This window comes from Aphidius gifuensis, linkage group LG5 (assembly GCF_014905175.1).
Source record: "Aphidius gifuensis isolate YNYX2018 linkage group LG5, ASM1490517v1, whole genome shotgun sequence".
Classification (NCBI taxonomy): Eukaryota; Metazoa; Arthropoda; class Insecta; order Hymenoptera; family Braconidae; genus Aphidius; species Aphidius gifuensis.
This window is the reverse complement of record NC_057792.1, coordinates 17,416,079-17,427,904: the sequence shown is the minus strand read 5'-3', so window position 1 is coordinate 17,427,904 and position 11,826 is coordinate 17,416,079. Positions and strand designations below refer to the sequence as shown.

At 21.9% G+C, this 11,826-nt stretch overlaps 3 protein-coding genes across 6 annotated transcripts; 1 reads left to right on the top strand and 2 right to left on the bottom strand.

Annotated features, from left to right (window-relative positions):
* Positions 1 to 23: 23 nt before the first annotated feature.
* On the bottom strand, positions 24 to 5,504 carry LOC122856514 (putative uncharacterized protein DDB_G0282133). The gene is made up of 5 exons (XM_044158190.1): positions 5,188 to 5,504; positions 3,905 to 5,113; positions 2,884 to 3,816; positions 1,546 to 2,622; positions 24 to 1,465 (listed from the first exon to the last, which is right to left on the bottom strand). Exons 1-5 carry the CDS (start codon positions 5,320 to 5,322, stop codon positions 1,250 to 1,252), a joined length of 3,570 nt encoding a protein of 1,189 aa, XP_044014125.1. The 5' UTR covers positions 5,323 to 5,504; the 3' UTR covers positions 24 to 1,249.
* A 679-nt stretch (positions 5,505 to 6,183) lies between these two features.
* LOC122858028 (D-aminoacyl-tRNA deacylase 1) lies at positions 6,184 to 7,181 on the top strand. 3 transcript variants are annotated; one of them, XM_044160651.1, is made up of 4 exons: positions 6,184 to 6,314; positions 6,465 to 6,555; positions 6,626 to 6,861; positions 6,937 to 7,181. In XM_044160651.1, exons 1-4 carry the CDS (start codon positions 6,272 to 6,274, stop codon positions 7,026 to 7,028), a joined length of 462 nt encoding a protein of 153 aa, XP_044016586.1. In that variant the 5' UTR covers positions 6,184 to 6,271; the 3' UTR covers positions 7,029 to 7,181. The 3 variants fall into 3 exon arrangements, with proteins under 3 accessions (XP_044016586.1, XP_044016587.1, XP_044016588.1); XM_044160652.1 differs by lacking the exon at positions 6,937 to 7,181 and having other exon boundaries at positions 6,603 to 6,764; XM_044160653.1 differs by lacking the exon at positions 6,937 to 7,181 and having other exon boundaries at positions 6,595 to 6,689.
* Positions 7,182 to 7,286: 105 nt separating this feature from the next.
* LOC122858027 (GRIP and coiled-coil domain-containing protein 1) lies at positions 7,287 to 10,043 on the bottom strand. 2 transcript variants are annotated; one of them, XM_044160649.1, is made up of 7 exons: positions 9,774 to 10,043; positions 9,606 to 9,711; positions 9,361 to 9,519; positions 8,883 to 9,272; positions 8,500 to 8,815; positions 7,673 to 8,429; positions 7,287 to 7,609 (listed from the first exon to the last, which is right to left on the bottom strand). In XM_044160649.1, exons 2-7 carry the CDS (start codon positions 9,693 to 9,695, stop codon positions 7,438 to 7,440), a joined length of 1,884 nt encoding a protein of 627 aa, XP_044016584.1. In that variant the 5' UTR covers positions 9,696 to 9,711; positions 9,774 to 10,043; the 3' UTR covers positions 7,287 to 7,437. The 2 variants fall into 2 exon arrangements, with proteins under 2 accessions (XP_044016584.1, XP_044016585.1); XM_044160650.1 differs by lacking the exon at positions 9,774 to 10,043 and having other exon boundaries at positions 9,606 to 9,763.
* Between the last annotated feature and the right edge of the window lie 1,783 nt (positions 10,044 to 11,826).

Below are 11,826 nucleotides of genomic sequence, written 5' to 3'. Positions count from 1 at the left end.
AAAATCCATATACAAGTAAAATAAAATTTATCAATTTAATTTATTCATTTATATACTTGAATAAATGATTTTTTTTTTTTTTTCATATAAATCGATACATTAAACAAATCTATAACTTATTATACTAATATTATGAAAATATAAAAAAAAAAAAAATTAAATGAACATATTATTTTGTACCGAAATTCATTGTACATTCGTGGAATTAAAAACTAATATTACAACTATTGTTTTTTTTCATTTTTTTTTAAGCCACATATTTCATGAAATAGCCTAATGTGAAAATATATAAAAAATAAAAAAAAAAATTACTTTTTAACACTGTCATTTGTTAATGACAGTTTGAATACTATTGTTCGTACTCTATCAGTCCTGCTTCTGAATATATTATTAACATATTCTTTATGGCTATTATTAAACTCAAATATTGTACCATCATTATGTACAAATATTAAAGTTACAATTATTATCATTAAATTTTTCGTAGAAATTATTTATAAAATACTTTCCGAAAATTTATATAATTAATTTGGCAATTTACAATATATTTTTTTTTTGTTTTTAAATAAATTTATAAATTTATTTATGCCATATTAAACTTAAATTAATTTGTTTTAAAAGCTCGTGAGTCATGGATTATAAATATAATTACACTTTTATATTTTTTATTAGATTATTTTTTTATGGCATATACTGAATAACTACTAGCTAAATTTATTTATAATAATTAAAATTAATATTAAAGATTTAAACAAGATTTTGGCAAGATTATTATGTTTTTGTTCGTTTTTTTTTCTTTATAAATTTCGCTGTTATCTTGTTAATAATAATTACAATTATAATATTAATGTCATGATGGTATTTTATAATTTTAAATTATCGAAAAATTAACTATGACACCGATGGCCATTAATGAGTATTTTAAATAAACGTATATTAATTAAATTTGATTTAAAAAAAAAAATTTAATTTAATATTTATATTATGTTCAATTTTTTATGCCAATTTGTTCTACCTATGCATTTATTATAAATCGAAATATTAAAAATTTGACAATTAAGTATTTGAATGATTAAAAAAAAAAAATATTAAAATGTCAATTTAAATATATAAAAGTGTTGTACAATAAAGTGCATTTATAATAGGCATAGTTATATTAATAATCGGGCTCTTTTAATATTAAATTAAATTAAAAAAAAAATATATATATTTATAATTATTGAATTAAGAAATACGTAATATAATTTTATTAATTTTTTTCTTTGTACTTCTGTTTTTGTCGCAATTTTTGTATTTGTTCCTCATAATTATTTTGCATTTTTGTGAGTTTTTCATTGACCTCTTTTTCTTGTGTATCAATCATTTCATTGAGTTTTTGTTCAACTTGATTCAAAGCTTTCTTATAGCCCTCTTCAATTCTTTTACATTCACCTGATAGAAATTTTTCCTTATTAGCTGCATAAATCTAAAAAATAAAATTTAATTATCATAATTATTTTACATTTATTAAATATTGTTATGTGAATTTTTCTGTTGAATTTGTACCTTGTAATTTGATGCAGTAGTTTTGGCTTTTTGATATTTTTGTTTGATCAAATCAATAGCATCATTTAATTCAGTTATTTTACTTTTTAACATTTCAATAGCTTCATTTAATTTTGTTTCATTAATTTTTAATAATTTATTATCATCATGTAATTTATTATTTTCTTGTTGTAATTTTAAACCAGTTTCTTTAACTGTTTGTATTTCAAGAATCCATTCAGACATTACTTGTGCCATATCATTTTTTTCTTCTTCAATTTCGTGCTCTTTACGTCGTAATAATGTTTGTAATTCTTCAATTTTTAAATTTCTTATATTTAATTCACGTTTATATTCATCAAGTTTAACTTCAAATATTTGTGTAAATATTTGTTCTTGTGCTTTAAATGATGATTGTAATTTCATTCTTTCAGCTTGTAATACATTTTTAGTTTTTTCATTTAATTCATTTAATGCTGTTTTGTATTTTTGTTCAATAATACGTTGTTTTTCTCTGTGTTTATCATCAATTATTCTTAATTCTTCAGCAACTTTTTGTTCCATTTCTTCTCTAACTTCTTTTGTTGACATTTCACGTAATTTTTGAAAATCAACACCATCAATTGTACTTCTTGGTGATAAATTTAATTCAGCTTGTACTTGTTTTTGACTTTTAACATATTGTTCAAATTGTTTTGCTTGATGTTTTAATTTTGTAACCAATTGATCACGTTCATCTTTTAATTTATCAAGATCATGTAATCTTTGTAATTGTACTTCTTTTTCTTGAAGTTTTAATTCAAGCTGTTTTAATCTTTCTTCTTGGCATATATCATTTTTTTTTAAATTACTATTATTACTATTACTCAATTGATCACCAAGTTCTTTGACAATTTCTTTATACTGTGCAAGTTCATTTTCCAGCTCATTTTGTGAAATTATTAAATTTTCATTTGGATGATTTAATTTATCATTAAGCTCAATAATATCAGCTTTATATTCAGTTAGCTTAATTTCAAGATCATATATTTTTTGTTTATAATCATTTTTTTCTTTTAATAAATTATCACATGCTAGCTTTAATTTATCATTATCAGATTTTAATTTATCAATTAAATTATTGTTGTTATTATTTTTTTTTAATAATGACATTTCATGCTCATATTTATTAATTTTTTTAGTCAAATTACATTTTTCATTAACTAAATTTTCATATTTTTTCTTTAACAAATCATAATTCATTTCCATTTCGGCAATTTTAATTTTTGTTTCATCAATATCAGTTTTATGATTTTCTAAATAATCATAAGTTTCTTTTAATGATTTTATTTCATTTTCATGATCAGTCATTAATTTATTTTTAATAACACATAATTCAATATATTTTTCTTTAATTTCAATTAATTCTTTTTCTGTACTTTCTAATTGTACTTGTAGTTTTGTTATTTCAATGATAGCTTCTTGACGAACTCTTTTAACACCTTCATCATGAATATCTAAAAATTCTTTATTATATTCTTCACTTGTTGTTTTTTCTTGTTGTGCAATTGTTTCTTGTTGAATTTTACGTATTGATTCTTCTTGTGCAGCAAGTGTTTCTTCTAATTTTTCTTGTAAATTATTTTTTTCACATTTTAATGTTTCATTTTGTTTTTGTAAATCATTTAAATTTTCATTTAATCTTTTAATTTCAGCATTTGTTTCATATATACTATCAGCAATCATATCTTTTATTTTAGTTTCAAGTTCATTAACACGTTTTGAATAACGTGCTGCTTCTTGTTGACATGTTGATGTAATTTCTTGTGATTTTTTTAATTCCAAATCTTTTTGTGATATTATATTTTCTAATTTTGTTATTTCTTTTCTTTTGACTGTTTGTCCAGCAATGCATCTTCTTAATTCACACTGTAATTTATTTTTAATATCTTCATTATCTTTACTAGATGATTGATAATCACCAAGTTTCATTTGTTTTATTGAATCAGATTGTGGATCCATCAATAAATCATCATAATTTTGTGCATCAGCTTTTGCAATTTCCAATTTATTTTGTAAATCTTTAATAGTATTTTCAAATTCAATTTTTTCATCCATTAATAATTTTATTTTATTTTGTAATTGCATATTTTCTTGACTATGATTCATTGCAATTAAATTACCATGTTTATTTTGACTTTCTTGTAGTGCTTTTGATAATTTATTAACAGCTTCACTTCTTTCAAGTAAATTTTTTTCATTTGTTCTTTGTAATTCACAAAATTGTTGTTCCAAAGAAATATAATTTGAATCCTATTAATAATTGAAAAAAAAATTAAAAATTAATTATTACTATTATTATTTTAATTTAAGTTAATTATATAAATATAAAAATAGCTACCTTTTTTTTTAATTTATCAGTAAGTTGATCAATTTGTGATTGCATACTTCGTATTTCAGCAGCATGTTTATCCTGTGTTTGTTTAAGAAATTTTTCATGTGTTTTATCTGATGCATATGATGATTGTTTTGCTTCTACTATTTCAATTTTTTTTAATAAATCAGTAACTGTACTTTTAGTTACATTTAATTCATCATTTAAATTTTCATTTATTTTTCTTTCAACATCAATATTTTTTTTATACTCATCAAGATATCTTTGTAATTTTGAAACTTCAGCTTTTGATTCAACCAATACAGCTTGTGTTTGATCACGTGAAAAATCTGCTTGATTTCTTTCAGCTTCAGCAAGTCTTAATTTTTTTGATAATTTTTCTGTTTGTGTATCTTTTTCAGCTTGTAATTCTCTAATATCATTTTGTAATCGAATCAACTGTTGTTCTTTAATACCACACAAAATTTCAAATCTTTCCTTACTTTGTAAATCAGCAGCTTTATATGCTTCATAATTACTTGTATTATCAATACCATTAATACCAGTTGCAAAACCATGATCATTAACATCTTGATTATTTATTTGTACATTATTATTTTCATATATATCACCAGTATAACCATTATTATTTTTATTATAATTTTGTCTATTAATTTGATAATGATTTGATGGTGTTTGATAATCTGTTGGATAATTATTATCAAGTATTGTATAACCATCATTTATTTGTGTTGTTATATCTGGTGGAAATGATGTTGATTGACTTGGTAATCTTGGTTGTCTTGGAAATTCATAATCACTATCATTTGTCAAATTAACATTATTTTCTTTAATAATAATATCATTGTTGTTATTATTATTATTATTATTATTATTAATAATATTATTATTTTTACTATTGCTATTATTATTATTATTGTAATTATTATTATTATTATGGTTATTATTATGTGGAGTTGTTAATGGTGCTTGTTCAAATATATGAAATTGTTTATCTGTATCAAAAACTGGTGTTATTTTATCAATGTCATTATGAACTTGATCATAATTATCATATTGAATTAATTCATTATCATTGGCGAATTTTAAATTTATAATACTGTTTGTACATGATGCTCTTGATGTATCATGAAATCGACTACTATTTACAGAACTATTTTCACTATCTTCATCTCCCTCCCAGTCAGGTAAATTATTAGCCAATGTAACTCCAATCTAAATAAATTAAAATATAATAATAATAATACTAATATTTTAACTATTATAAATTATATTATTAAAATAATTACCTCTTGTTGTATTTCTTTAAGTTCTTCTTGATTATCAGCCTCTTGTTGTTCCTGTATATTGGTATTAATATGAATACTACCAGCTCCTTGATAAAGACTCAAACCAGGATCATCCATGACAATATGATCCTGCATTCTCACAAGATAATAACTATTGCTTTATTAAACTTTTATTTAATAACCACTTGTATCACAATATGATGCACAATATACTATCATTGTTTATTGTAATTGATAAATTATATATTAAATAAGCATAACCTAGATGCAACAAGTGGCTCATTAAAATATTATATTATATATTTTTTTTAATATTATAAAACACAATTGTTTATGTTTTTTTTTTTTATCAATTTTATATACATACAGTTTATTTTATTATTTTAACACTAAAAAACACACACAAATATTAGATATTATTATAAATAATTATTAAATAATTAATATTATTGTTGTTTATAATTTTTATATAATTTTTTTTAAACAGTCAAGTAGCACAAATAATTCACAGTTTAATAATTAATATTATTTGTGTGTTCATGACTGCTGTAAACAATCTTTGAAAAGTCAAACAACAATAATCATAATAATAATACGTAATATCATCTATATAGGTATGTTTGTTGTATTAAAAAAATTGTGCTATATTGTAATATAGGTGTATAAGTACAGTTTGTATTATAATGATGATAAATATAAAATTTTAAAAAAATAAATAATAAAAAAATACCGAGGAATCAGACACACGCGGGATGCTAGAGTTGTTTTTTTACACAGTTTTACATACGCGATAGCATCTGTGTGTAATATTTATAATATAGACAAGCAATTCATTGGTTGTTTATAATTTTTATATCAACAAAGACATGCTTGCCAACTGAGCAAAATTAAAATACTAAAAAAACAAAAACACTAGGAATTTTCCAATGGCTGCTCCAAATAGCACTATTTTTTTCACTGTTTTTCACACACATGTTTTATTATTTAAATAAACAACAAAAAACATTGACATTTAAAATCATATTATTTAATTACTGTCATTAAATTTAATAATTATTTCAGTAATTTTTTATTAAATAAAATTATGAAAACTGTTATTCAAAGAGTTACTAAAGCTTCAGTTACAGGTTTTTAAATTATATTTTTTTTTTAAATATACTACAGTATGTTGTTTGTAAATATAAACAAAAATAAAAAATTAATTGTTAACTGTTATTGTTATTTATGACAAGTGAATTATATTTAATTGATAAATATAAATTAAATTGAATTTTCAGTTGATGGAAAAGTGATCAGCAGTATTGGAAATGGACTGTGTGTTCTTGTTGGAATTAAAAATGATGATACAATTGAGGATCTTGATTACATGTGTGTTATATTAATTAATTAATTAATAATAAATAATAGTTTAATAGTTTGATTATTATTTTATTTTTAGTGTCAGAAAAATACTTAACTTGAAGATATTTGATGGAGAAAATGGAAAAAAATGGTCAGCAAGTGTTATGGACAAGCAGTATGAAATATTGTGTATAAGTCAATTTACTCTTTATCACACTCTGAAAGGAAATAAACTTGATTTTCATCAAGCAATGACTGCATCATTAGCAGAGCCTTTTTACAATAATTTTTTATCTGAACTTGGTAAAAAATACGAGCCAAAATACATTAAAGGTAATTAAATGATGAGACTTTTGTAAAATCGTTTTTTTTTTTGTAAAAATTATTTATTTATTATTTGTAATTAAGATGGAAGGTTCGGAGCTATGATGAGTGTCAACATTGAAAATGATGGACCAGTTACACTTGACATTGAATCATCTGCAAAACGAAAAGTCTAGTCATTACTATTAAATTAATTTTACTTGATATGTAAAAATTTATTTGTTGATTTTTCAAGATGACAATTATTGTATGTAAATTAATATGAGAATGTTGAAGTAACTCACATCAAGTTTCTCTTTGACAATAATAAATTTTAACTTGTCAATTATGAAAAATAATAATTCGAAATTTTTGTAAAATTATTTCTACAACCAAATTAATTTCGTCTGCTATTATTGGGAATCATTTTCGTAGGGATATCATTCAATTCAGTATATTTTTAATATGAAATTTTATTTAACATCAGTGCATTGTGTCTTTTCCATATTAAATATGTATATGAATATTTTACATAAAATAAAATGATTGTTATAAATACATTTGATTAAAATTAAAATTTACAATTAATAGATTGTGTTGTCAATATCATTTAGCTCGTTGAATTTTATCAATTTCATCATTTGTAAAACGTAAAACTGTTGAAATTGCATTCATCATGTGTCGTCGACTAGAGGGATCATTACTTGTTAAATAATTAACAATGACATTTTTTAAATATTCTAAATTAGCACCTTCACGAGATTTATAAGCTTCCAATCTAAAAAAATAATTTAATCATCAACTATTCTCAGGATTATTTATAAATATATATTTAAGATACCTTGTTATACTTGATTCCAAATTTTTAATTTCTTTGGCATGACGTTCTGAGGCTGCTAAAAGTTCTCGTTGATTTTTTCTAAGATCTGCTTCTAATTCATTATTTTGTTTACGTAAATTAGATACTTGAATATCTTTACGTGCTAATTCTTGAGCATAGTGTAACATTGGTGGACTTTCAACTGAAAGAAGAGCTGTTATAAAATCAGCTGATGGTTCAATTGTTCGTTTTTCATCATTTTTATGTCTTTCAATATTTAATGGATCATTATTTTTTGTTAATATTGCATGAAATGATGATTTAAGAGTTAAAATTTCTTTTTCTTTATCCTCAATTAATGCCAATGATCTTTCACGTTGACGTAACAATTGATGCTCAAGAGTTGCTATTTTACCACGATAATCAGTCTCTTTTTGTGTCAATATTCTTTCAAATCTTATTCTCTCTTCTTGTATTTGTTGCATTTGTTGATCTAATTTTTTTTTATACTCATTTTCATAATTATTAATATCATGATTTAATACACGTATTCTTTCTTCTAAATTTTTACAATATGATTTTCTTAAATTTAATTCTGAACTATTATCTTGTGCATTATTATTACTATTATTATTTTTCAATTTCAAACTATTATTTCTATCAACTGTATTTGAATATTGTTGTTTATATTTATCAAATTCTTGTTGAAGTAATTCATATTTTTTTTGATAATCAATGTCATCATTGGTATCTTTTAAATTTAAACTTTCTAAAAAATCTGGAGAAAAAAACCAAACAAACCACAATTAATAAAAAAAATCAATTATCTAATATAAGTAACTAATTACCTTTTATGTTAATTGAATTATTTTTATTATTAATATTTATTAAACAACAATACAAATCACGTATTTTATGTTTAATAATATCTGGATCATTTATGTCAGTTGTAGTATCTTGTTCCTTGTCTTCATTTATTTTTAAATCAACAAGTTGATCTCGTAATTTTTGTATAGCATGTTGATCATTTTGTCGTAGTCTATCATATCCACCAACAGTTTCTGATAATTCAGCAAGTCTTGATTCTAAACCAGCAACTCTAGATTCATGTGACATTTCTAAAATTTTAGCTTGTTGTTCAGCATTTGCTACTCTTTTTCTTTCCTAAAAAATTATTATTATTATATTAATAAAACTTTTAATTAATTTAATTATTATTTTAAGTGCCCACCTCATGAAGTGCATTTTTATATTGTTTTTTTAAATTTGCGAGTTCAGATTGTAATGATAAAAGCATTGGTGGTGTTTCTTTAACAGCAGCCTCTGCTTGTTTTAATTTATTATTAGCTATTTCTAATTCAGCTTCAAGATATTTATTTTGTGTTTTATTAACCATTTGATTTTTTATATCTTTAATTTGTTGTTCAAGTATTTCTTTATTACGTCTTTCATCAGTAATAATTCTTTGAAGTTCTTTAATCATTGATGAATTATCTGCTTGTTCTTTTTCACGTTCATGTCTTTCCATAATTAATTTATACTTGACATGTTCCACTTCTAATTGTGTATTATGTTGTGCACGTTTTAATTTTTCTTTTAAATCTTTAACTGTTTTTTCACACTGTAATTTAATATATTAATTTATATGATGGCTGTGTTGTTTTTTTTTTTTTTATTAAAGATGAGTGTTATACACTCATGATGTTTACCTCTTCACGTTCATTTCTTAATAGCTTTTTATCTGATTGAAAATTAGCCTCCATTCTTGATTTTTCAGCTGATAATATTGCCAATGAATTCATCAATACACCAAGTTGTGTTTTTAATTCTTCTGGAGTTTCTGTTTTTCTCATTGTATCTTCTTTATTCTAAAATTATAAATTAATTATTTTACAAACTTTTATTATTATATTATCAATAATTAATATTTAAATTTTGACACTGTCTATCGTACCAGTTGATTCTGTACTTTTGGCTCTTTTTCTGGTTGCACATTGTCATTTGTGCTGCTACTTTGCAGCTGACCTTTGGTTTTTGAATTCATATTAATTATTTTATCTCTACAAAAAACAAAAGATACAATTCAATAAACAAACATATCTGTTTATAACAATTAATTTACCTATAATTTTATTGGAAATGTATTGTTCTCCAATACACCTGTTAACCTATCATTTGAATTACTCTTTTTTTCACTAATTGAATTTTATATTTCCTCATATTATTTTATCAATAAATCGTCACTTCATATTACTCATATTGAGTCATAATTTTTTTTCTCAAGTGCCATAACTATTGTATTAATTAATATAATAAATCCATCTGTCAAACTTTATTTATTTATTTTTTTGACACGTTTGAGTTTTGACTTTTGACACTTTGTATAAAGGCGAATTTTCATGTAGTCTAATTTAATTTTTAAAACGAAACTATTGGTTTTTTTTTAAATTTCGTTTGTGTTCGTTTGATCATTTCGTTCTTTACTTAATTTAATATTTTATCTTTGTAGTTGTTTTTTATTCTTTTGAATTATTTAAATATGAGTGAGTTAAGAAAAAAACGTAAATTTAAGTCGGAAAGGCTTTGTTTATTTTCTTTATTCAATGATGTAAATATAAAGAAAAATCGAATAGACGTTGGAAAAGCGAGAAAAATAAATTTACTAAATTGAAAAGAGGTAAATGCACTGCAAAGAATAACAAAGATTATTAGGATTTTGATCTTATATGTTTTTCGAACGCAAAGAAGGATTGTCTTAAAAATTTACTGACTGATAGAGGAAAAAATCCTGAACAATTTAAACTAAAAAAATCCTGGCTGCTATATTTATTTCTCAAGATATAAATTTAATAATAACGAGCCAAAAAAAAAAAAAAGAAAAAAAATCCCATGTGAATTAAAAATGATATAATAATTCACTGACAATTGAACAAAAACTTTGCAACATTATTTTATTTTTTTTTTTATTTATCAACATCATTATTAATATTTTCTTAATTTTATCATAGTGGTATATAATATAAATATATGTTTTTTTTTTTTTTTTATATCATAGACATACATAATTACACCAAAGGATATATTTATTTTTTTTTTCATTTATATTTATTTCTTTGTGGAACTTTTAATAATTTTTTTTTTTATTATAATTATAATTCGTATTAATTTCAAAGTAACTTCCATACTAATTACAGATATAGATATTTTTTTTTTTTTTATCAATCACGGAATTGCTAATGATAATGTACAGAGGCCTTTTATTATCCAATTTTTTTTTTTTCTCATTTTTTTTTATGTACGTTTGCCAAAAATTTATTAAACTTCCGAAAATTGTTTTATTTTTTTTTTTTTGTTTTTTTTTTGTCTTTTTATTCAACAGTTTTGTTTAAAAAATATTATTATAAATTTTAAAATTTTTATTTATAATTAATAAATTTGTCAACGAATTTTTATTCAAAAAAGTTTTCGGCATTTTTTTTCTTTGTGTTTCGATTGAGATTATTAATAAATAAATTATATTTTTTTATTCATCAAAAAAATTTTATTTTACATTTAGTCAATTTTCAATGACTTTATCAACAATTATTATTATTAATTATTATTTGTTACTATTATTCATTAAGGCATGACATCATACTAGAAGATTTCTAAAAACAAAAAATCAAAAATTATTGATATCCTAGTTTCGAAGAGCATGGGAAATTTTTGGATTGTCTATTTTAACAATTTTTTATTTTCTAATATTGTTTATTACTTCTACTTTACGGAAATATTTAATTTGAATAAGTTACATGTTTTTTAAAATTTAAAATTGGCATAAAACAATAATTTTTTAGTAAAAAATTTGTAACTTTTCTCTGCTCTTTTTTTTACGATAGAAATTAAAATTTTCTATTTTTTTAAAAAAGACAAAGCATCATGAAGGATACAATGAAAATAAGAAAGCTAAAAAAAAAAGCAAATCAAAGAAAAAAAATTATCCAGTCTACATAAAATTTTGGTCCAATGAATCTGTTATATTTTCATATACAAAACAAGGATAACCTGAACAACTCCATTAAACAATTAAATAATAATGAAAAATTATTATTTATTTAAGTATTTCATTGTCATAATATTAATATTAATATTAAGTAATATTCATGCATTTTCAGTGTATCCTTGTTTAAATCATT

Coding starts and splice junctions, on each gene's coding strand:
- LOC122856514 (XM_044158190.1), bottom strand. CDS start 5,322: ATGCAGGATCATATTGTCATGGATGATCCTGGTTTGAGTCTTTATCAA. Junction 5,114..5,187: donor TTAAAGAAATACAACAAGAG/GTAATTATTTTA, acceptor TAATTTATTTAG/ATTGGAGTTACATTGGCTAA. Junction 3,817..3,904: donor CTGATAAATTAAAAAAAAAG/GTAGCTATTTTT, acceptor AATTATTAATAG/GATTCAAATTATATTTCTTT.
- LOC122858028 (XM_044160651.1), top strand. CDS start 6,272: ATGAAAACTGTTATTCAAAGAGTTACTAAAGCTTCAGTTACAG. Junction 6,556..6,625: donor ATTGAGGATCTTGATTACAT/GTGTGTTATATT, acceptor TTTTATTTTTAG/TGTCAGAAAAATACTTAACT. Junction 6,862..6,936: donor CGAGCCAAAATACATTAAAG/GTAATTAAATGA, acceptor TTTGTAATTAAG/ATGGAAGGTTCGGAGCTATG.
- LOC122858027 (XM_044160649.1), bottom strand. CDS start 9,695: ATGAATTCAAAAACCAAAGGTCAGCTGCAAAGTAGCAGCACAAATGAC. Junction 8,816..8,882: donor ATAAAAATGCACTTCATGAG/GTGGGCACTTAA, acceptor ATAATTTTTTAG/GAAAGAAAAAGAGTAGCAAA. Junction 7,610..7,672: donor TTGGAATCAAGTATAACAAG/GTATCTTAAATA, acceptor TTATTTTTTTAG/ATTGGAAGCTTATAAATCTC.